This window comes from Tachysurus vachellii, chromosome 17, assembly GCF_030014155.1.
Source record: "Tachysurus vachellii isolate PV-2020 chromosome 17, HZAU_Pvac_v1, whole genome shotgun sequence".
NCBI classification, from domain to species: Eukaryota; Metazoa; Chordata; class Actinopteri; order Siluriformes; family Bagridae; genus Tachysurus; species Tachysurus vachellii.
Genome location: NC_083476.1, coordinates 12,654,700 through 12,675,069, shown reverse-complemented (window position 1 = coordinate 12,675,069; position 20,370 = coordinate 12,654,700). Strand labels below are relative to the sequence as shown.

General features: G+C 39.0%; 1 protein-coding gene across 1 annotated transcript in view; it reads left to right on the top strand.

Moving 5' to 3' along the window:
• The window catches only part of si:dkey-112m2.1 (transmembrane protein 132D), a 142,516-nt gene that overhangs the window by 96,249 nt on the left and 25,897 nt on the right, over positions 1-20,370 (top strand). The window contains exon 4 of the mRNA XM_060891630.1: positions 10,098-10,284. Within this exon, the coding sequence (XP_060747613.1) occupies positions 10,098-10,284 (187 nt within the window). The remainder of the gene's footprint in view (positions 1-10,097; positions 10,285-20,370) is intronic.

The following is a 20,370-nucleotide window of genomic DNA, read 5'->3' as shown; positions in this document are numbered from 1 at the left end:
TTTTGCTCTTCAAAGATTCAGAACGATGAGTAAACACAGGTCACAACCATTTCACCCTGTCTCCCAATACAAAGCTTCTGCGATTGTCTTTTCATATCAGATCAGCTAGGAACAACAGACGGCTAGAGCAGACACACTGTCATTGCTCCTTGAATGGAACAGCTAAAGTATTCATAAGCCAGCGTATTCATACAGTTCCAACATGCTAGTATTCTTACAGATCCACTGAATGTCAGTCTTCGGGAGACACAGGCATTTATCTTTGGGAGACTGCTGACTAATAAGACGTAAATAATAGTAAATAGTTTGTTTCCGTTGTAATGCTACTTCTATACATTTTCACGTACCACATCTCCAGTTATGCTGCAGAATGGGTTTTATGAATAAAGTCTAATACATAGTAAATAAATCTTTTTTAAAATGCCTAATTTGAGGTTTATTTAACAAAGAAGGCAACTTTGAATAATCTCTTATCTGTTTTACTTAAAATGTAAAAACTGTCACTGATAATGGTGACTAATTTGTGTTTAGAATGTTCCTCAACAAGTTACTTTAAAGAACCAAAATGATGATATGTTGTTCATTAATAAATTAAATATCATTAAAGCCATTACATATTGTAATTGTTGACAAATTGCTGTGCTATGAGATTACAAAGACATTGTTATAGAATAAAAAAAGTGCTTTATTTCTTACTTTACATGCCCTAATTGTCCTCAAGACTGAGTAATAATAAAAATGGATCTAAATTGGAAGCAGCATGACAGTTAATCATTACTAGTAGTTCAATAAGAAGCTCTCTAACTGGGATTTATCCTCATTCGATCAGATTACATGCTCTCAGCTCTCAGCAAGGGTATGTTTTGCTCGCTTCTTTTTGGCTGGTATGTATCAAGAACAAATGTCCTCCTACAGTTCTCCTACAGACACGGCTCGACTCGAGACGCTGTGTTTGTGTGAAGTTGGCCGTCTCTGATGCGTCTTTGTGAGATGTGAGACTCAAGCTGTGCGTTTGAAACCTCAAGCCATGTAACTGTGATAACACTTCAAAATGGACCAAAGAGACGATCATCACCCGATAATGCCTCCAAATTGTTGTTCATTTTAGGATCTGCTACTTGCTTGGGGGCGGGTTGGTTAGGTGTTGGGGGATTTAGGGCGGGGGGTTGGTTTAACCTTGCACCATGCAGCTTCATATTCATCTTCAATCTATTAGGTATGAGAGAGCTAAGCAAATCAGCCACAAAATGCTGCATGAATATTGCATCAGCGCCTCAAGGTCTACTGATGATGGCTTGCCGACAGTTTGGGGAGATGGTTCGCTTTAGGTTTTTTACCCTGCTGTGGAATTTGCATTGAAGACTGTCTCTGTACCCATCCATAAATTCAGCAGTCCTTGGAGATGGGGGTATTGCTGCTTATATAACTGATAGGTGGCAGTTACAGGCCTAAGAGGGACACGGTAACTCAGTCTCAAGCTGTCCAAACCTGACACGGTCTGAATATTCATTCACTGCATTTCTGAAAGAGCTAGCAGGTCGGTTCACACACCTAGAAAATCTTGTGAAAATACCAACCTTTTGGTGAGCTTTACATGCCACTCCTTTCATAGAAATCTTCTACATTTTGAATAACATTTAAGAAAAAGGCATAATCATTCATAATAATCTCATCTTATTTATTCGAAAGAGTGTCTAGTGTCAGCACTTACAGTACAGATGAGGTAACGCTGTAACTCCAGGACAGAGGAAATGCCTCTCTGTAGTTTCTCTGTGACTACAGGTACTAACTTGCTTTTTGATGCAACTGTAAATAAGAAAAGAGTATGGCATTTTTTAAATAAGTAAATAATTGTAATCTTTGGCATACTGCTGTGGTATAAGAAGAATAAACTGTTTTGTTATAGGAAATCAGGCATGATGTGGTTCCAGTAACAGTAACTCTGCTCAATCACATCACCCTGTCATGTCATTTTTGGGTATAGCCCAAAAAGCCAGAGTATTGTTCAGGTTTGCTTAGATCATCAGAACATCAGATGAGAATCATACTGGACCTTTTTAGGTGGTGATAAAAATTTCCAGGCTGATTAATGTTATTGATATCAGTGGGGAATGACTGGCACTAAACAAACTATTGCTTTATTTCTCCACCATGAGCGCAGGTTTAATGTATACACATCGCAGGAACTGGAGAGAAATGCTTGGGCTCTGTGCCCTGAGCAGATCTCTAGCTGAGGATTGCATAATGAGAATCTGAAGATGAATGATTACTGCTCGATATTGCCAACTGTGCACTTTCAGAGACGTCAAACAGCAGAGTAATTTACTCTGCAGGAAGAAAAGTCTAATCCACACTACTACATATGTACTATTAGTGTGCGCACACACACACACACACACACACACAAACACACACAAACATATAGACACACACACACCCACACGCACACACACTTACTTGCATACTCATACATATGAGTGTGTGTGTTGTTTATATACACATTTGTAATGCAGCCCAATGCAAAGCAGTGTGTTCCATACTGTTCCATTCCAGCTTTTATTTCACTAGATATTTTAGCATTAATGACATACTTTTAATAGTTTATAGACATATTTAATATTGCGGAATGTTGGTGAAACAACTTAACTCCTGTTATCATATATATTATAGCAGGTGTAAACATACTGATACTCCTCTGTTCTGAAGACACTCCTGTGTCCGAAAACTTAAAGGTGAGAAAATTACTCTATATCTTCTGATAAGTCAGAATCAAAAGAATCAATTTTTTTTTTTTTTAACAATATACATTTTACAAACTGTTATTGGCTCATACACACTTATCCACACACTCATCAATAATCCTTCTTATTGCTTCTACTGCGTGTAACAGAAAAGCATTTATGACCTAACGAGCATAACTGTGACATGTCGCATGTAACATACTGTCTGGGTGGGAGGGATGCCTCTCGCATTCCTGTCAATCAAAGTGACCCTGGCTTGTCATGCACATCTTGAGGAAGAAGGTAGACCTCAGAGAGTTGTATGCTGCCTTGTGATGCAGCACGTGTATCAGTTTGAAAAATTGTATTTGGCTGGCTTTACATGTCTTGCATGAAGCACATGCTAGCCTCAACCTTCTCTAACTGGTAAGTGTTGTGTGATGGGGAGAGCTGACTGGTAGTTGATAGGAACTGGCAGGTGAGCAAATTGGTGCAACAATGAGAAAAAAAAATTGTAACCAAATATCTACTACAGACCTCTAGGGGCTGCTGGTTCATGCTAGTATGTTGATTGTCTATGCTAAATTGCCCTGAGTGACCTTGTGAGTGATTGTGTGATTGTGTGCGGATCGTGTCCTGCATTGAACTGGTGTCAAATGTAGGGTAAATTCCTGCCTCACACTCAGGATAGACTAGATGTATGTGAGATAGTCTTACTTCAAGTCTGTTGATAAAAGATGCTAGAACAGTAACAACTTTCTTTCTGGGCACAATCATTAAATCATTCACAGCATTCACCTAAAGGCTGGATGACACATAGCACCGAAAAAACACACACTGCTTTTCAAAGGATGCACTTGACTTATTCTTTGACCATTCTTTCCCATTAACCTTCTCTCTGTGTCACAAAGTCTACTGACTTTGAGTCATCCTTGAGCATGATGTTGGCTCATGCAGAAAATATACATAAACAGACATAAACACCAACAAGTGATAAGGTTATTTTTTATGTTGTTTGTTTTATCATTGTATTTCTGGCTGCCCTGTGAGGTTCCTATTGGTGGATTTTTGAAGCGTGTCCTAGCTACAGTCATATTCTGAATTTAAGCAACAACAAAAAAAAAAAAATCCCATACGAGCAGAACATTATTCTATTGAGTTCTAAGACTGCAGATCTCAATACACAGCCAGAAGAATTACTTTACAGTGTGAGATTTTGTTTATGACAGCAAAATAAATGCTATTGTACAGTGTAAAGTGTGGTTTTCAGGAGCAGGTTGTGGGTCAGAGCCCCATGCAGGCTCAGTGATTGAGTTTCATGCTCTGCTGGTTGGAGGTCCTGAGTGCTGGCCTCTGAGAGATAGAGACAGAAAGAGACAGATAGATGGGATTTATAGAGAAACAGAGAGACATTAAGAGATACAGAGAGAGACTGACTCAATTAGTAATCAGAAAGAAAAATCTGGGACTGCAACCCTACAGTTAAACACCCAAAATGTCGGTTGAAAAAAGATCTGGGATTTTCCCATTTCCATTAAAATATAAAAGTTAGCAACAAAATTTTGGCTCCATTTCAAGCACTTTAACCATGTTACACTGCCACAGAGCACTACTTACAGTACTAAGCAACTGTCCAAAGAACCCTCATTCTCACTCACCCCCACACATGCCCACGCACATGCACATGCCCACACAAACTCAACATGCTCACAAACACACTCACCAACATCCAATCCAAAACTTTAACACCATGTTCAACCAAACATTCACTATCATGCCTATTAACAAACTCAACCAACTCACCAACATGCTAAAAAAGACACCCACATGACCACCCACATGCTCTCCTATACACTCACCCACATGCTCTCCTATACACTCACCCACATGCTCTCCTATACACTCACCCACATGCTCTCCTATACACTCACCCACATGCTCTCCTATACACTCACCCACATGCTCTCCTATACACTCACCCACATGCTCTCCTATACACTCACCCACATGCTCTCCTATACACTCACCCACATGCTCTCCTATACACTCACCCACATGCTCCCCTATACACTCACCCACATGCTCTCCTATACACTCACCCACATGCTCTCCTATACACTCACCCACATGCTCCCCTATACACTCACCCACATGCTCTCCTATACACTCACCCACATGCTCCCCTATACACTCACCCACATGCTCTTCTATACTGTACACTCACCCACATGCTCTCCTATACACTCACCCACATGCTCCCCTATACACTCACCCACATGCTCTTCTATACTGTACACTCACCCACATGCTCTCCTATACACTCACCCACATGCTCTCCTATACACTCACCCACATGCTCTCCTATACACTCACCCACATGCTCTCCTATACACTCACCCACATGCTCTCCTATACACTCACCCACATGCTCTCCTATACACTCACCCACATGCTCCCCTATACACTCACCCACATGCTCTCCTATACTGTACACTCACCCACATGCTCTCCTATACACTCACCCACATGCTCTCCTATACTGTACACTCACCCACATGCTCTCCTATACACTCACCCACATGCTCTCCTATACACTCGCCCATATGCTCTCCTATACACTCACCCACATGCTCTCCTATACACTCGCCCATATGCTCTCCTATACACTCACCCACATGCTCTCCTATACACTCGCCCATATGCGCTCCTATACACTCGCCCATATGCTCTCCTATACACTCACCCACATGCTCTCCTATACACTCACCCACATGCTCTCCTATACTGTACACTCACCCACATGCTCTCCTATACACTCACCCACATGCTCTCCTATACACTCGCCCATATGCTCTCCTATACACTCACCCACATGCTCTCCTATACACTCGCCCATATGCTCTCCTATACACTCACCCACATGCGCTCCTATACACTCGCCCATATGCTCTCCTATACACTCGCCCATATGCGCTCCTATACACTCGCCCATATGCTCTCCTATACACTCGCCCATATGCGCTCCTATACACTCGCCCATATGCTCTCCTAGACACTTACCCACATGCTCTCTTATACACTCACCCACATGCTCTCCTATACTGTACACTCACCCACATGCTCTCCTATACTGTACACTTACCCACATGCTCTCCTATACACTCACCCACATGCTCTCCTATACTGTACACTTACCCACATGCTCTCTTATACACTCACCCACATGCTCTCCTATACTGTACACTTACCCACATGCTCTCCTATACACTCACCCACATGCTCCCCTATACACTCACCCACATGCTCTCCTATACTGTACACTCACCCACATGCTCTCTTATACACTCACCCACATGCTCTCCTATACTGTACACTCACCCACATGCTCTCTTATACACTCACCCACATGCTCTCCTATACTGTACACTTACCCACATGCTCTCCTATACACTCACCCACATGCTCTCCTATACACTCACCCACATGCTCTCCTATACACTCACCCACATGCTCTCCTATACACTCACCCACATGCTCCCCTATACACTCACCAACATGCTCTCCTATACACTCACCCACATGCTCTTCTATACTGTACACTCACCCACACGCTCTCCTATACACTCACCCACATGCTCCCCTATACACTCACCCACATGCTCTTCTATACTGTACACTCACCCACATGCTCTCCTATACACTCACCCACATGCTCTCCTATACACTCACCCATATGCTCTTCTATACTGTACACTCACCCACATGCTCCCCTATATACTCACCCACATGCTGTCCCACACACTTACCAACACACTCACCCACATGCTCTCCCTCACACTCAGAGAGGTAGAGAGTGAGCGAGAGCAAGTTAGAGAGACACAGAAAGGCAGAGAGACATAGTGAAATAAAATTCCTGCACAGTGTTTTAGCTGAAACTCGTTGGTTGCTACTTGTCTTCGCACTGCTCTGTGTTTGATCTCTCTGAGCGCAGCGTTCCGACCCACAGCACCTTTGTACTCAAATTGTTTCCATTCTTTTCATGCATCATTGTTGTCACAGTTAAAGCAGTGCAAAATCAGAATATCCAACCAAGAGCTCCCACTCTCTCGACACCTTTTTGTTCCTTTCCCTCTCTTTCTTTTTCTCCTTCTCCATCACACCATTCCTGATTGAGTGAGGGGGAACAATTGTGGAAATAGCACAGTGTCTGTGTTTCCGATTGCTCAGTGAGCTGCGTTTGTTAAAATATTGGAGCTTTGCTTTAAATATTAATGCCCCTCCCTCTGCCCTCCCGTCTCTGGGTTTCTTTATCGTCTGAGTTTTATGTGTTTTAGCCTGACAGTGCGCTCTGTGAATAAAGCTCTTTTAGTTTTTCTTCTCCACATATTTCGGAGTCACACAGCTGTATTCATCCTGCAGATAAAGGCTCGAGTAGCAGCTTTGACATAAGAGCCGAATCATTTCACCGACGTTGAAGAAAAAGCCCATAATTTTTCAGAGCGCTGCAGTTTTCCATCACTGCCTCCTCTTGCACTTTTCAAAAGCTTTGTGTCACTAATCTGATGCCCGGCATTGCATTAATGCAGAATGGAAACCTTCTCAGGAAAGGCCTGGAGTCTTTTTTAGTTTATATTCTTATCAAGCTTGGTGTATTTAAACTGCATATCATTAAGCTTTGATTAGAAATGAAAGTTGTAAAATCTTAAATTGCCAAAAGCAACATGATCCAATTAGGATCTAGCTAATTTAATTGACATGATGAGGAAATCACTGTAGAATGAAAGGTGGCACAGTGGCACAGCGGGTGGCATTGCCGTCTCACAGCTCCAGGGTCTTGGCTTTAATTCTGAGCTCGGGTTACTGAGTTTCTTTGCGAGATCTTCCTGCCTTTGTGTGGGATTCCTTTGGGTTCCTTCCAAAAACCTGGGCTAAGATAAATTGTCTTTAGGTGTGAATTTGTGTCCAGCCATGGACTGTGGTGTCCAATTTGGGGTGTTTTTCTGCCACAGATCCATCACAACCCTGATCAGGATAAAACTGTTACTGAATGTGAGTAAGAGACAGGAATTAATCATGCCTTAACAGCGTCAGCACGAGCTGATTCTGACTTTCCCAAATTGTGATTTCCTAATTTCCATTTAGGCATAAATAGAAGGATATAGATAGATTAAAAGTATACAACATATTTTGACACTGTTACAGTCTGGATTCTGATTGGTGCATTATAGCCTGCAGCTGTACGTCCCGAGCTATTCTTTTTCTTCCTACACGTTTCTCCGTTTCTGCGGTTTGCCCTAGTGCAGTTTCCACTGACTGGATCTAGCTTCTATTTTGTATATTTTCGGCTCCTTCAATCATACTGCATCAGCATCCGTCTTAACCTCCATTACATGAGCATTAGTCAGCATGTGTTGATTCATTTTCTATATCCGCAGCTCTGACAGTGGTGCAGCGGTATATATCTCAAATTTATATTAAAGACGTATTCAATACATTATTGTTGCTATAGTAACAGCTTATTCACAGGGCCTGACATGGTGGAGCCAGCACATGAATGGATAGAAAGAAAAAGCATTTTGACACTTTATGGTGTAAATCTGCATTTTTTTGTCTTATTAACTGCCAGGAAGTAATTATATACTGTATTTATAAAATATAAACATCCGACTGTTTATTAGTTAATGCGAAATTCAATAAAAACGTAATAAAAAAGTTGGAAATGCAGCTTAGGTCCAGTTTCTATTGATAACAGTTACATTCAGAATTATAGTTTTTATAATTTTATAATATCTTTTGTGAAGATTTCCCCATTTGAAATGTTGCTTCATTTGCTTATAAAAGTGATTTTACATTCTCGCACCCCAAACACCAGCACCTCAAAAAATAAAAAAATAAAAAGACAAGCTTTCAGACTTGAGCCTTGAGTCTCGTTCTGTACTTGTACTTGTTTCTTGACATGAAATCACTCCATGTCTAATCAGCAGTCCAGCTATGAAATCTCTAATCCACAAATTGTTAAGCCCATGTGATTTCTTCCAGTCAGCAGTTAATAAGGTGCCATGTTGCCAGGTGAGTATTTTATACTCACACGCAAAATAAATATTCTCTTTTGGCCCCCAGGTGAAGAACCGCTGTCTTACTATCTACTCATGATTTCATTACCTCTGCTGTTATTTTTTGTCCTACTAGTATGATACTACATATCACATGACATGTGAATGACCCCAAATCACTATTTCTTCTCTTCATCATTTTTCAGGCCAGCTTAATTTGGTTGAGAACAGTCTCTTAGTGAGTTAATGGAAAAGTGCTACATGGCTGACAGGTTTCACCAAGGTTGTGTGTGTGTGTGTGTGTGTGTGTGTGTGTGTGTGTGTGCTGCAGGCAGGACTGTAAAAGTCTGATTAAACTTCAGCGATGCATAAAAAGAACACTTTGTGTGTGCTAGCAGTTGTGAATTGCAAATCAATATTCCACGTTTGCCCTTTGTTATTTCCTGGATATTCCGGATGTGACTTTGTTTTAACAGAAGGTATGGAAAAGAAATAAATAAAATAAAAGCACCCGGGCTGATCAAACCTCAGCCTCGGCCGGTGGAATGAGTTTGCTTTTATTCATTGTCTTTGCAGCTTTGTTTGCATTGCAATCAGTGCAGAAAACGCAATGCTCGGCTTCGGAAATCTTTTTTTTTTCCAGAAAAGCGCAGAGGTGCTAGAACAAAAGTAAATTGCTTTTTTTTTTCATTGTTGCTACTTCGATGTGTTTTTTATGCAGCTGGAAAAATGGGAGTGAATATTGCTCTTGACCTGAACAGAACACACACACACACACATATATAAATATTCCCATAAAGTGATTTTCTGCAATGATGAAGTTCTGATTCAGATTAAAATCAGATTGCTTAAAATAAAAAGAAAAATCGGATGTATTTTTTTTCTGTATTTGAACAGGTTTATTACTGTTTATACTCTGTGTATGTAATAATTTCCTGCATATCGTTTTATCTGCAAATAATGGAGCAAAATTAAATTGAAATTGGTTTTATGTGGCCTGGATTTACGTTTTTATTTTCATTTATTGAGGGCTTACAGAAGTGAAATAGTTTTTCCTAAGACTTCTATATAATATAGGAAGGAATATACTTGAAATATAGGAAGCTTTTGGCTACCAGCAGTATTCACCAGTGTACACCACTGTATGCACCATGCTAAAGTGGAGGCCATATGCTTCCATTACTTGTTAGCTACATTAGCTTTGGTGCATAATAAAGAAGCAGAAAAACATTTCACACCAATCATTCATTTAAATTATATATATTTTTATTTTGCTTTAAAATGAAACTTGTTAATGCCTACTTCCTGTTTGTCTCTATGACAGGATGGAGTCAGGGATTCAGAAGGTTCTGCAAGTGGATTTGGAGGTGAATGGCCTGGTGGATCCTCTTGGTACTCGTTCAGTCACCTGGCAGGTGGAGTACCCCATGAGCCGCACCTTCTCTGAAGAAATCCCGTCCCTTATCCGACTCGCAGCTCACGATCTGGGGGGCATCGTCCCTCTCGCCATGGTGAGTTCAGCGCCTTGCAAAGCCAAAGAGTGCAGACTGAAGACTAGCGGGTGTCAGATCCCGCATATCTGGACTTAACTTAGGAATAGAAGTGGGAAATTAATAGTGGATTAATTTTAAACTTTACAACTTTTATTGTTTCTCTGTGCTTCGGTAAAAGCTGCTTTGAGACTATGTCAATTTTTAAAAGTGCTATACAACTTAATTGAATTAAATTGAATTGAATTAACATGGAAAATCCGAAATATTAATTAGTATATTTTTTACGGCATTTGACATACGTCCTTAGCTACCTACAAAAGTGCTTTAAGTCTCTATCGATGAATACATTAAACTGTTTCACTAGGTTACAGACTTAAAACTCTGTTCAGGGTTTATGTTATAATATACACTTAAAAATAACCGGGACAAAATGCTAAAAAGTTTTTCAAGTGTTTCAGGAAGAACTATTCACAAACATGAATGTGAAAACAAGTGGAAGTCTGTGATCTAACTTTAAAAAAAAACCTTGGTAGTTAACATTAATGTCAATCATTACATTATGAACAAACCATAAGGTCAAAGAACAAAACAGAATACAGAACCAAAGCTGAGCTGTAAATCTGAGAGCCTTATACACTGTGAGGTGCGACTGTTCTCAGCTGTTAGGAAGGTGTTAGGAAGTGTTGTCTTTGGCCATCATTTTCAGTTCTTTTTCAGTCTAACTCTTCACTGAACCAGTACATTCCCACCAAATTAACCACATCAGAACTGCTCTTAATCACATCCTGGTGAAGAACAAGCAAGATTTAAAGTTTAAAAATGGAACATTCTTTGTTTTGGTTTTTTGTGGACTCGGTTGTGACGTTATCATATTGAGCAACCTTTACCTAAAAAGTACTGTATCTGAAAATGTGGATACTGGGGAGAGTGAAATGTCACTCATTTACATCAGTACACACACACACACACACACACACACACACACAAAACACTCATTCATTAATAAACTAATTTATTATGGTCAATCTTATACATAACTCATTTATCCAAATGGAAATAAATAAATAATAGTCACATGCTCAAAGCTGTTCATAAATTGTATTTACAATAAATCTTTTACACAGAATGTGAAATAAGTCTATTTTTAATTGAAATATATTTATAATAAAACACAAAAAGTCTTTTGGTAACACTTTTTACCATTTAACACTGATGAGAGCTGACAAAAATGGAGGGGAAAAAAGGAAAACTGGACAATAGATAAATACAATTAAATAAAAATTACAATTAATAATAATATTTAAATAATCAAAAATGAACTAACATTAACATTTAAAAAAACATTTTTTGTAGTTTAATTTAATATACATTTTAAAAATGTTTTATTTTTATTGATATATTATTATTTTCTTGATATTTTTTAGTTTTAGTGAAGATTTATAATATGAGGTTTTTACGTGACTGTCTCTTCTAAAGGAAAAAATACATTTTGACTCTTGTTTTTTTTTTTTTTTCCTTTTTCTGAGGAACTGCATGTTAGTTTTAGTGCCTCTATGTTAGTGAATGAGAGACTAAAAGATATGAATCAGCTGAAACCACAGCCGCACTCTTCAGAGTACATTTTGATTATCTCTAATTTGGCTAATTGAGCAGAAAGTCCTCTTCATGATTGAGAAGGTAAATTGACCTGAAGCCAAGAGTAATTTTATTAAAATGGACAGACTTTCGAATGCTAAATGTAATGAGGTAATGATTACCTCATTCATGGCTTCTCTTTATAAGATATATACATGACACAATGCTTGCGTTTGTACAGAAGTCCAGACCGGATGTTGAGACTCTTAGTTTTATTCTATTCTGTTGATCTAGACAGATAGACAATTAGGAAAGTTCAGTCGAGCAGCTCACAGACTACTGAAGTACTGAATTATGGTTAAAAGTACGGAAAGAGTTAGTTGTAAAGATGTAAACTGTTATGAAAAATCTCAGCTAAGACAATAATTAATGTGACGTGACGTGACATACAGCTAAGTATGATGACCCATACTCAGAATTCGTTCTCTGCATTTAACCCATCCAAAATGCACACACACACAGCAGTGAACACACACACACACCGTGAACACACACCCGGAGCAGTGGGCAGCCATTTATGCTGTGGCACCCAGGGAGCAGTTGGGGGGGTTCGGTGCCTTGCTCAAGGGCACCTCAGTCGTGGCCGGCCCGAGACTCGAACCCACAACCTTAGGGTTAGGAGTCAGACTAACCCTATGTAACCCTATGTAACCCTATGTCTATGTAAAGTCATGTTTACTCCATGACTAGGTTAGCATAGTATAGCATGTGTGTAAATGTGGCTGAATGAAGGTGAGCTGTAGATGAAGTGAAGAAATCGGTGTTTACATTAATATCTGTCAATGAAATTAATATTAAACCATTTAGAAAAAGTCTGCTGTAGTGGAAACATGTTTTACCTCATGTGCATCTATAACGGGGTCCAGACGTCTGGGATCTCTAGTGAAAATGCTTCTATTTTGCATTCTTTTAATACTGTATAATTGAATACAATTTTCATTCCAAATGATATTACTCTGAACTCTGGAGGGCTGCAACAAAAAAAAACACTCGCCCTGACATCTGGACGTCTTGAGTTCACATCCTCAGTAAAGCAAATCTGGTCATGCTCTAAGGAACTGTGGTAGCTTAGTGGTTATATTGTTGGATTTCTGATTGAAAGGTAATGTGTTTGAATCCCAGGTCCATCAAGCTGCCACTGCTGGGTGCCTGAGCAAGGCCCTTAACCCTCAGTTGTATAAATGAAAATAAAAAATGTAAGTCACGTTGGATAAGGGTGTCTGCTAAATGCCATAAATGTAATGTAAATGGACAGAGCAGTGACATACTCTCTCTCCTATCAATCACAGTGACACTAGCCAATCATGCCCTTCTGTGAGTTTGTGCTTCCTCTGAGGATGGATGTTGTGTGGTGGAGCAGAACTGCCTCATGGGTCTGTGAGAATATGAGGGATAGGTCTGGTCAGGCGGTGGGGCAAGGGGAAATATATTATTGATAGTATGAAATATTTACATGATATTGCAATCTGAAATATTTACATGAATTTCAGAGTTCCTTAGTATTTGTTCCGTCCCCTTTCTGCTTTAATGACAGTGAGCACTTCGAGATGGCATGGACTGCACAAGTTTGTGCAAAAACCTTACGATGCATTTGAAATCAAATTGAACAGAGTGTCGTGTGATCACACACTTCACTAGAAGTAATTTGGCTTGAGGAAAATCTGACCTTTTGTACAAAGGAGTTAATATGGTTAACATCACACATTTACTTACCCAAGAGACCCAAGATATTGAACATTTACTTGATGGGTTTTAAATATATATATAAAAAAAAATCTCTGATTTTTAATGTGGGCTTAGACTTTTGGACCTAATAAAATGCTAATATATGAAAATATACAGTACTTGTACTGATGCTAATACAAATAACACAAATCAAGCTAAAGATATAACTGTTTCATTGACTGAAATGTAACTGTTGCTTGTGTACACGGGAAACTTAGAGCAAAGTCCTTCATCTGAGGGAAAGCTATGCGCCTGTCCTCTGCGTCTCTGCTTGATTTATTCATGAGTCCACTGATAGGCTCAAATCACCCACCATGTCTCTCCATGACGAACAGCATCTGTTCCAGAGAGCCAGACAAGCTGGGGGACAAGTGCAGATGGAGACGAGCACGATCACCCCAGTCTCCTGATACAAAAAAAAAGGAGATTCGCTAATCGGATTTATACCACAGCATTGCTGGATTGAGGATTCTGTTTGATCAGAAGGTGTTGGATTCATTTTCTGTAACAGCAGCTCTGACAGTAGTGCAGCCGCAAGTCACAGCTTTTAATACGTACCTGTTTCCATAGTAACTCACAGCAACACAGCAGATTCGCATGCAGAGTTGCACGTTGATATCTTTGGTATGGTAAATTACCTGTATATATACTTTTAATTTATGGATTCTCCAGTTTCACTTTCTTTTGTATGCCAGTGGTAAAGATGTAACTTTAGATTTTCTAAAATGGGAACATTTTTTAGCACAGCAGTTTCAGGCTGCTGACGGTATGACTTTATAGCTGCTATAACACAAAGTATCATTTTTTTCAACGTTTCAAAACATTAAACTTTAAAATGATAAAATGTATAATGCTGTGCTTTCAATAAAGAAAAAAAATAGGTGATTTGCTGCAAAAAGAAAATAATCGGCTTAACAAAACCTCGGCTTTATCACACAAAAATATCGCTAATTATTTGACTATATCCGCAGACCTACTTGTTTGTGTCCGATGTTCTTATGCTGCTGGCAGTCTGATTAAGATGCAGCACTTCCTCTGTCTCTCACTCTCCCCTATTGCGTCTCAAACTGAAATCATTCTGCAAGTGAAAATTGACCAACAAGATGAAAGGATTATACAAAAACAGCCAACTCAGAATTTCATTACAAAATAAATTTTGGACAGTGATCAGATCAACATGGTAGTTAGATAGATTAAGATTGATCTGGACATTGTTTAGGATGAACTGCTAGCTGTAACAAGATGGAGGCTTAGACAGATGCAAATGCAGGTCTTACAGTATAAAGGGTGTGTGTTTGTGTGTGTGTGTGTGTGTGTGTGTGTGTGTATGAGAGAGAAAGATAAAGAGAGAGAATGATTGTGTGCATTTGTGTGTGTCTGTGTATGTGTTTGTGTGCATTTAGAAGCCGTACGTTTGATTGAGTTTGTGTGTGTGTGTGTGTGTGTGTGTGTGATGGGAGTTGGAGTTGGTGGACTAGGTTAACCCAACATTATCTACATTAGGGTTGCTCATGCACCAGACCTGTCTCAGATAACGACTAAATTTAGAGACAATGATCATGTTTAATTTTGTTTTTATTTCCATTGACATTTATTTATTTATTTCAGTCAGGAAATCGATGTCTTGTTAAAGGTCTTTGTGATTCAGCCTCATGAAGCAGCCATGCTCTAAACCAGTTATTGACTTCTAATCATTTCTGCTGGTTTATTCACTGAACTGGTGTAAGAGGGAATAAATACCCATGCAGAGCAGCAGCTAAATTCTCTAGTGCTTTGTCATTTGTCTGCATGAGCAGAGGCTTGGGCTTGTTTTAATTGTTTTATCTGACTTATGAATGGTATGAATGACCTGTATAAAGCTTTTTTTGAAGTATTGTGCTTTTTTGTTTCAAACAAAACACCTGCATGTAGTACAAGCTTTCACAATTTCAAAAATTCTTCTTGAACACACACATTGAGACAGAATTTTCAAAATTGTCTAGAGCACATCTCTAAACAAGAGCACTAGCAAAGACCGAAGAAGGAAATAGCATTTTATTTTTTTGCTGTCTACTATAATAGGAAGCAACATAAAACCAACAAACAATTAAAAAAAATTGGGTATTATTTTACTTTTAATGATTACAGTTTTCAGTTGAATTATAAAATTCAGTGTTATGTCTTGTGAAGAAATTGTGGCTTGAGGGATTAGCTGACCAAGCGCTCGTCTGCTATGTTCATAGCTCACTTTAAGTTAATTTCTACTATTATATGTTTAATCCATGACATAAGAAATGTCTCTGATTAAGATGCATCTCTTATGATGTCTTCTGTGCAAAAATCAACTAATGTATAACTGAAATATTATATTATATATTATATTGTATTTGTGGACCGGGCTTGACGGTGTTACCTCTACCAAATACAGTATATAGTTCTGTTTACCTCAAAATCAGCAAGAAGAAAATGACAAACAAATGAATTAAGAAGTTTTTATTGGTTAAAAAATGACATCAATGCTTTTGCAGTCAATGCTAAATTCCCCACATAATTGAATTATAAAAATGTGTTTGCAGAAACTTTAATAGGTTTCTAGAGTAGTTGTATTCCTGAAAAATCCTTGAATGTCACGGTGTAATTAAAAAAAATTATATATATATATATATATATATTGATATCTATATATATATATAGATATATATATAGAGAGAGAGAGAGAGAGAGAGAGAGAGAGAGAGAGAGAGAGACAGAGAGAGAGAGAGAAATTTTTCACCCTGGAAGAAAAAAGCACGTGCTAGTGCAGATTCTGTGAGATTAAGATGCAGACATGAGAAGGTTATTGTATGCGGCGGGCCTAGCATCCTCCACTCTGCCACAGAGCTCCAGTGATCGATTGGCTTTTCCACATGCTCCCTCATTACCTCCAGCATCTCACATCCTCCCTGTCTCACTCCTTATCCCCCTGTGCCTGTCTCTATTTCTTCCCCTGGGTGTTGGTGCTTCAGCGTATCACTCTAACACTCATCTAAAAAAGCGTGTGTATTCATTATCCCTCACCGGGAGGCGCCACTCCAGAGATGTGGCATTTCATCAGGGGTGTTCACGAGAACCTCTCACACAAGCATGCAGAATATAGAAAAGTTTCAGACATGCACCCTGACTTTAGTAAATAAAAATCAGATTTCACCTGCACCAACTGCAATGGACTGGCTGTATTTCTGTCTCAAGTTCAGTAGACTAGGATAGTCTCCAGATCCATCAGAACCAAACGGATGAACTTCGTACCTAAGATGAATGAATGAATGAATGAATGAATACATGAATGAATGAATGAATGAACGAATGAATAAATGAATGAATGAATGAACGAATGACATTACAAATGTCATTGTGGCCATATGCCTCCCATACCATCAGCTCCAAATGTGGTTTCAGCGATCGGATCAAAGTGCGTTTTCCAGACACACTGCACACCTGTATTTGGCGCTTGTGATCTGATTACGTATTTTAATGCCAGATGACGTGCTTTTACACTGAGGTATGAAGAACCTTTTGAGAAATAGAAGGTTTGTGGAATTCTCAGCATGAACAACATCACAGATCCTGGTTGTTCCTATTTATGTAGTGTCTTGAACCTGCATTGTTGCACAGCAAGTCTTTATATCTTTTCTCGTGTAGAAGTGTGTATAAATACACCACCTTTTTGTGTACATTTGAAAACATTTTGTGTACATTGTTTAAATCTGGAGGTGGCAGTTGTGTCACAACAGTAATAATAAACCCTGGGAGAAAAATTCCTGTAACCTGGCAATGAGAGAAGCAATAAAAGCCAATAAAAATCTAAAATTACACACGCTCAATAAGATGGCATTCAAAGAGCCTCATAAAAGTATTAATAGAATTATCCTTCCGACACATGTTTTTGAATGTTTATTTAAAGATATAAAGATATTAATTTCCTCAGCTTTAAAAATGCAGATTGCTTTAAAGATCTTTAAATATTTAATCCTCCAAAATGAAGAAACGTGTGGTTATTGTTTCACATTTTTAAACTTCCTACAGTGTATGATACTAGCTGGAAAGAAGTTTATGGGAAAAATCAAATATTCCAGTGGATGTGTGAATCCCGTATTCTACATATTCCAGGATGCATTTCTGCATTTCATTTTCTCTGTACATGTACCTTGGACAATGACAATAAAGTTAAATCTAATCTAATCTAATCTAATCTAATCTAATCTAATCTAATCTAATCTAATCTAATCTAATCTAATCTAATCTCATGTACACGTATGTCTTCTGTATTATCAGAGCCCTATAATTACAGGATTTTATATTTCTTTTCCCCAATATTGTGCACTCTATATTCTCAAGGCCGTATATTTCCTAGACATCATGTCCCCAGGGCTTTATACTGTAGGTTTAACGTCTATATTCTCAATGCCATATAATTCAAACTATGTAGAATTTGCTTTGTAGAATTTACTATCTTCAAGACCATACCGTCTTATTTTCCCCAGGCTCTATATTCCCAGGTTTTATTTTTCCAGGTTCTTCACTACCAGGACATTGTAAACCTAATTATTTACAGTAACCTGCATTTTGCATACATTCTTCCAGATCCCCATGTACACCAAGCATCATGCCAATGGCATTATGTTTCCTGAGTCCTTTATACCAATTGCCAATCATCCTCAGGACCCATTGTCATATATTTCCAAGACACTATATTTCTAAGGTTCTATCTCCTCAAAGCCTTTATACCCTAAGTCAAAATATTTTTAGAGCCCTATGTTACCTATATTATCACAGCCATGTTTGAAGGAGCCTATATTCCCAGATCCTTATTTTACCATGGCCATAAACAAGTCCTATTCTCCTAGCGGCCAATATTCCATACTGTACATCTGTTTTCAGAGACATGTTTTCACAAAGCACTATATTCACAGCAACCTAGCATTATCCACAGCCCTACATTTCCACAGCCTTACGTTCAAAGATTTTCCAGTGATGTTTTTCCAGAACCGATGGTCACAAACGACTGTGTTCAAAGGACCCTGTATTTCCTAGATCCTAACATCCCATGACCCTTTATTTCAATTACCATAAACAAGCATATATATGTATGTATATATATTTTTCCAAAGCTTTTATTGTGAGAGTCTTATTTCCACAAAGGTTTGTGTGATCACGGTTTTGAATTCACTAGATTTGTTAAGGACATTAAGACCTCTTATGATTTGAGGTCATTGTGAAGTTTAATCAAGTCATTGGGAGGAAAAGTCTCCTATCACCTCTTGATGCTGGAGTTGTTACACAGCACCGCTATCATCCCTGTGGCCACTAAGAAGAATTTAGTTGAGCCGGTGCTTGTGATGGCCTCAACCAGAGTTAAACGTCTCCTTCGATTCCTCCATGCTATTAGAGAAATAAGTGATCAATTTCCTCCCTGCTTGCACTTTGCTATCGGTTTCTCAGAGAGGCAAATGGCCGCAGATGTTGCTGTGTGAGACCCAGCAAGAAAGAGATCAATGGCTAGGTAATAGCGCAACTGAGAATGCCCGTGGCATGGACCGACATGATCCCCGTAGGGGGCCGGTGCATTTTGCTTGAATGGTAGACCCGGTGTGAGCCTGAATTTGCTCTTGTTGAAACGATCACCTGTCTTCAGTTGAGCCTGAAGGTGGAACGGTCTTTTATTGATTCTTTGCTCTTGGCCTAAGCTAAGCTCGTATGGAGCTATTTGAGGATGCTGCAAAGCCCCTGGCGAAACAGTGCCAAACCTCAACACTAAAGAAAACAGCTATGAGAAACGATAATCAGTTAGCTGCAGGGGTGCCTACCACCAAGATACATCCAGAACCAGAAAGCATGAATAGTGCAGAAAATCCAGGCCCAGCATCTTCCATACCTTTACAATGATACCAAAGCATATAACGATGGATGGATGGATAGATAGACGGATGGATGGATGGTGTTGCTGATTGCTTTTTTTTTTTTGCTGGATTCCACCGACACAGAAAATCTCACTTAATTCCAGCCTTGAGATCAAACAGACCAGATGGTCAGTGCCACTGGTGCTGTACACAGCATGCTAATTCACCCTAATAGCATAAGCACACACATGCAGTGTGTCTCAGGTTTGATAGAAAAGGGAATACAATGCTAACTATGTCAGCCTTAGTTACTTATCAGCTTTCCCCCTGACATATAGCGAGTTGATTATATACAGAATAGAAGCATTATGAAATAATTGACATTAGGTAGCTTAGCGCTGCTCCCAAACAATGCAACATCAATCCGCAGTTAGATAATCCAAGACCATACTCCTTCGGTGGTAATGGTGGCCACACTTCCCTCTCTCTTTGGGCTGTGATCTTGCATTAGCACATGGAGAAAGGAGGATTTATTTTTCTCAGGGATGCACATTAACAGCTGAAATAATTAACTTAATGCTTCTGCTTAGACTCAGTCACAATGCTTTGGGCCCTTTGTACCACAGTGCTACTGAATGCTGGATTCTGATTGGATTAATTTTCGATTACAGCAGCTCTGACCGTAGTGCAGCTACAAATCATAGATTTATATTAATGTGCGTTTCCTTTTATGTAATGGTTTGTATGGTATCAGCTTATTCAGAGGTAATTTAATGATGGACAATCCGCATAAACAGATTATAAACAACAATTGTGTTTAACTGTTGAGATGGTTTGCTGTCATTTTTTTTGTAAAATGAAGTTTATTTACAATTTATGGAAGGAGTCT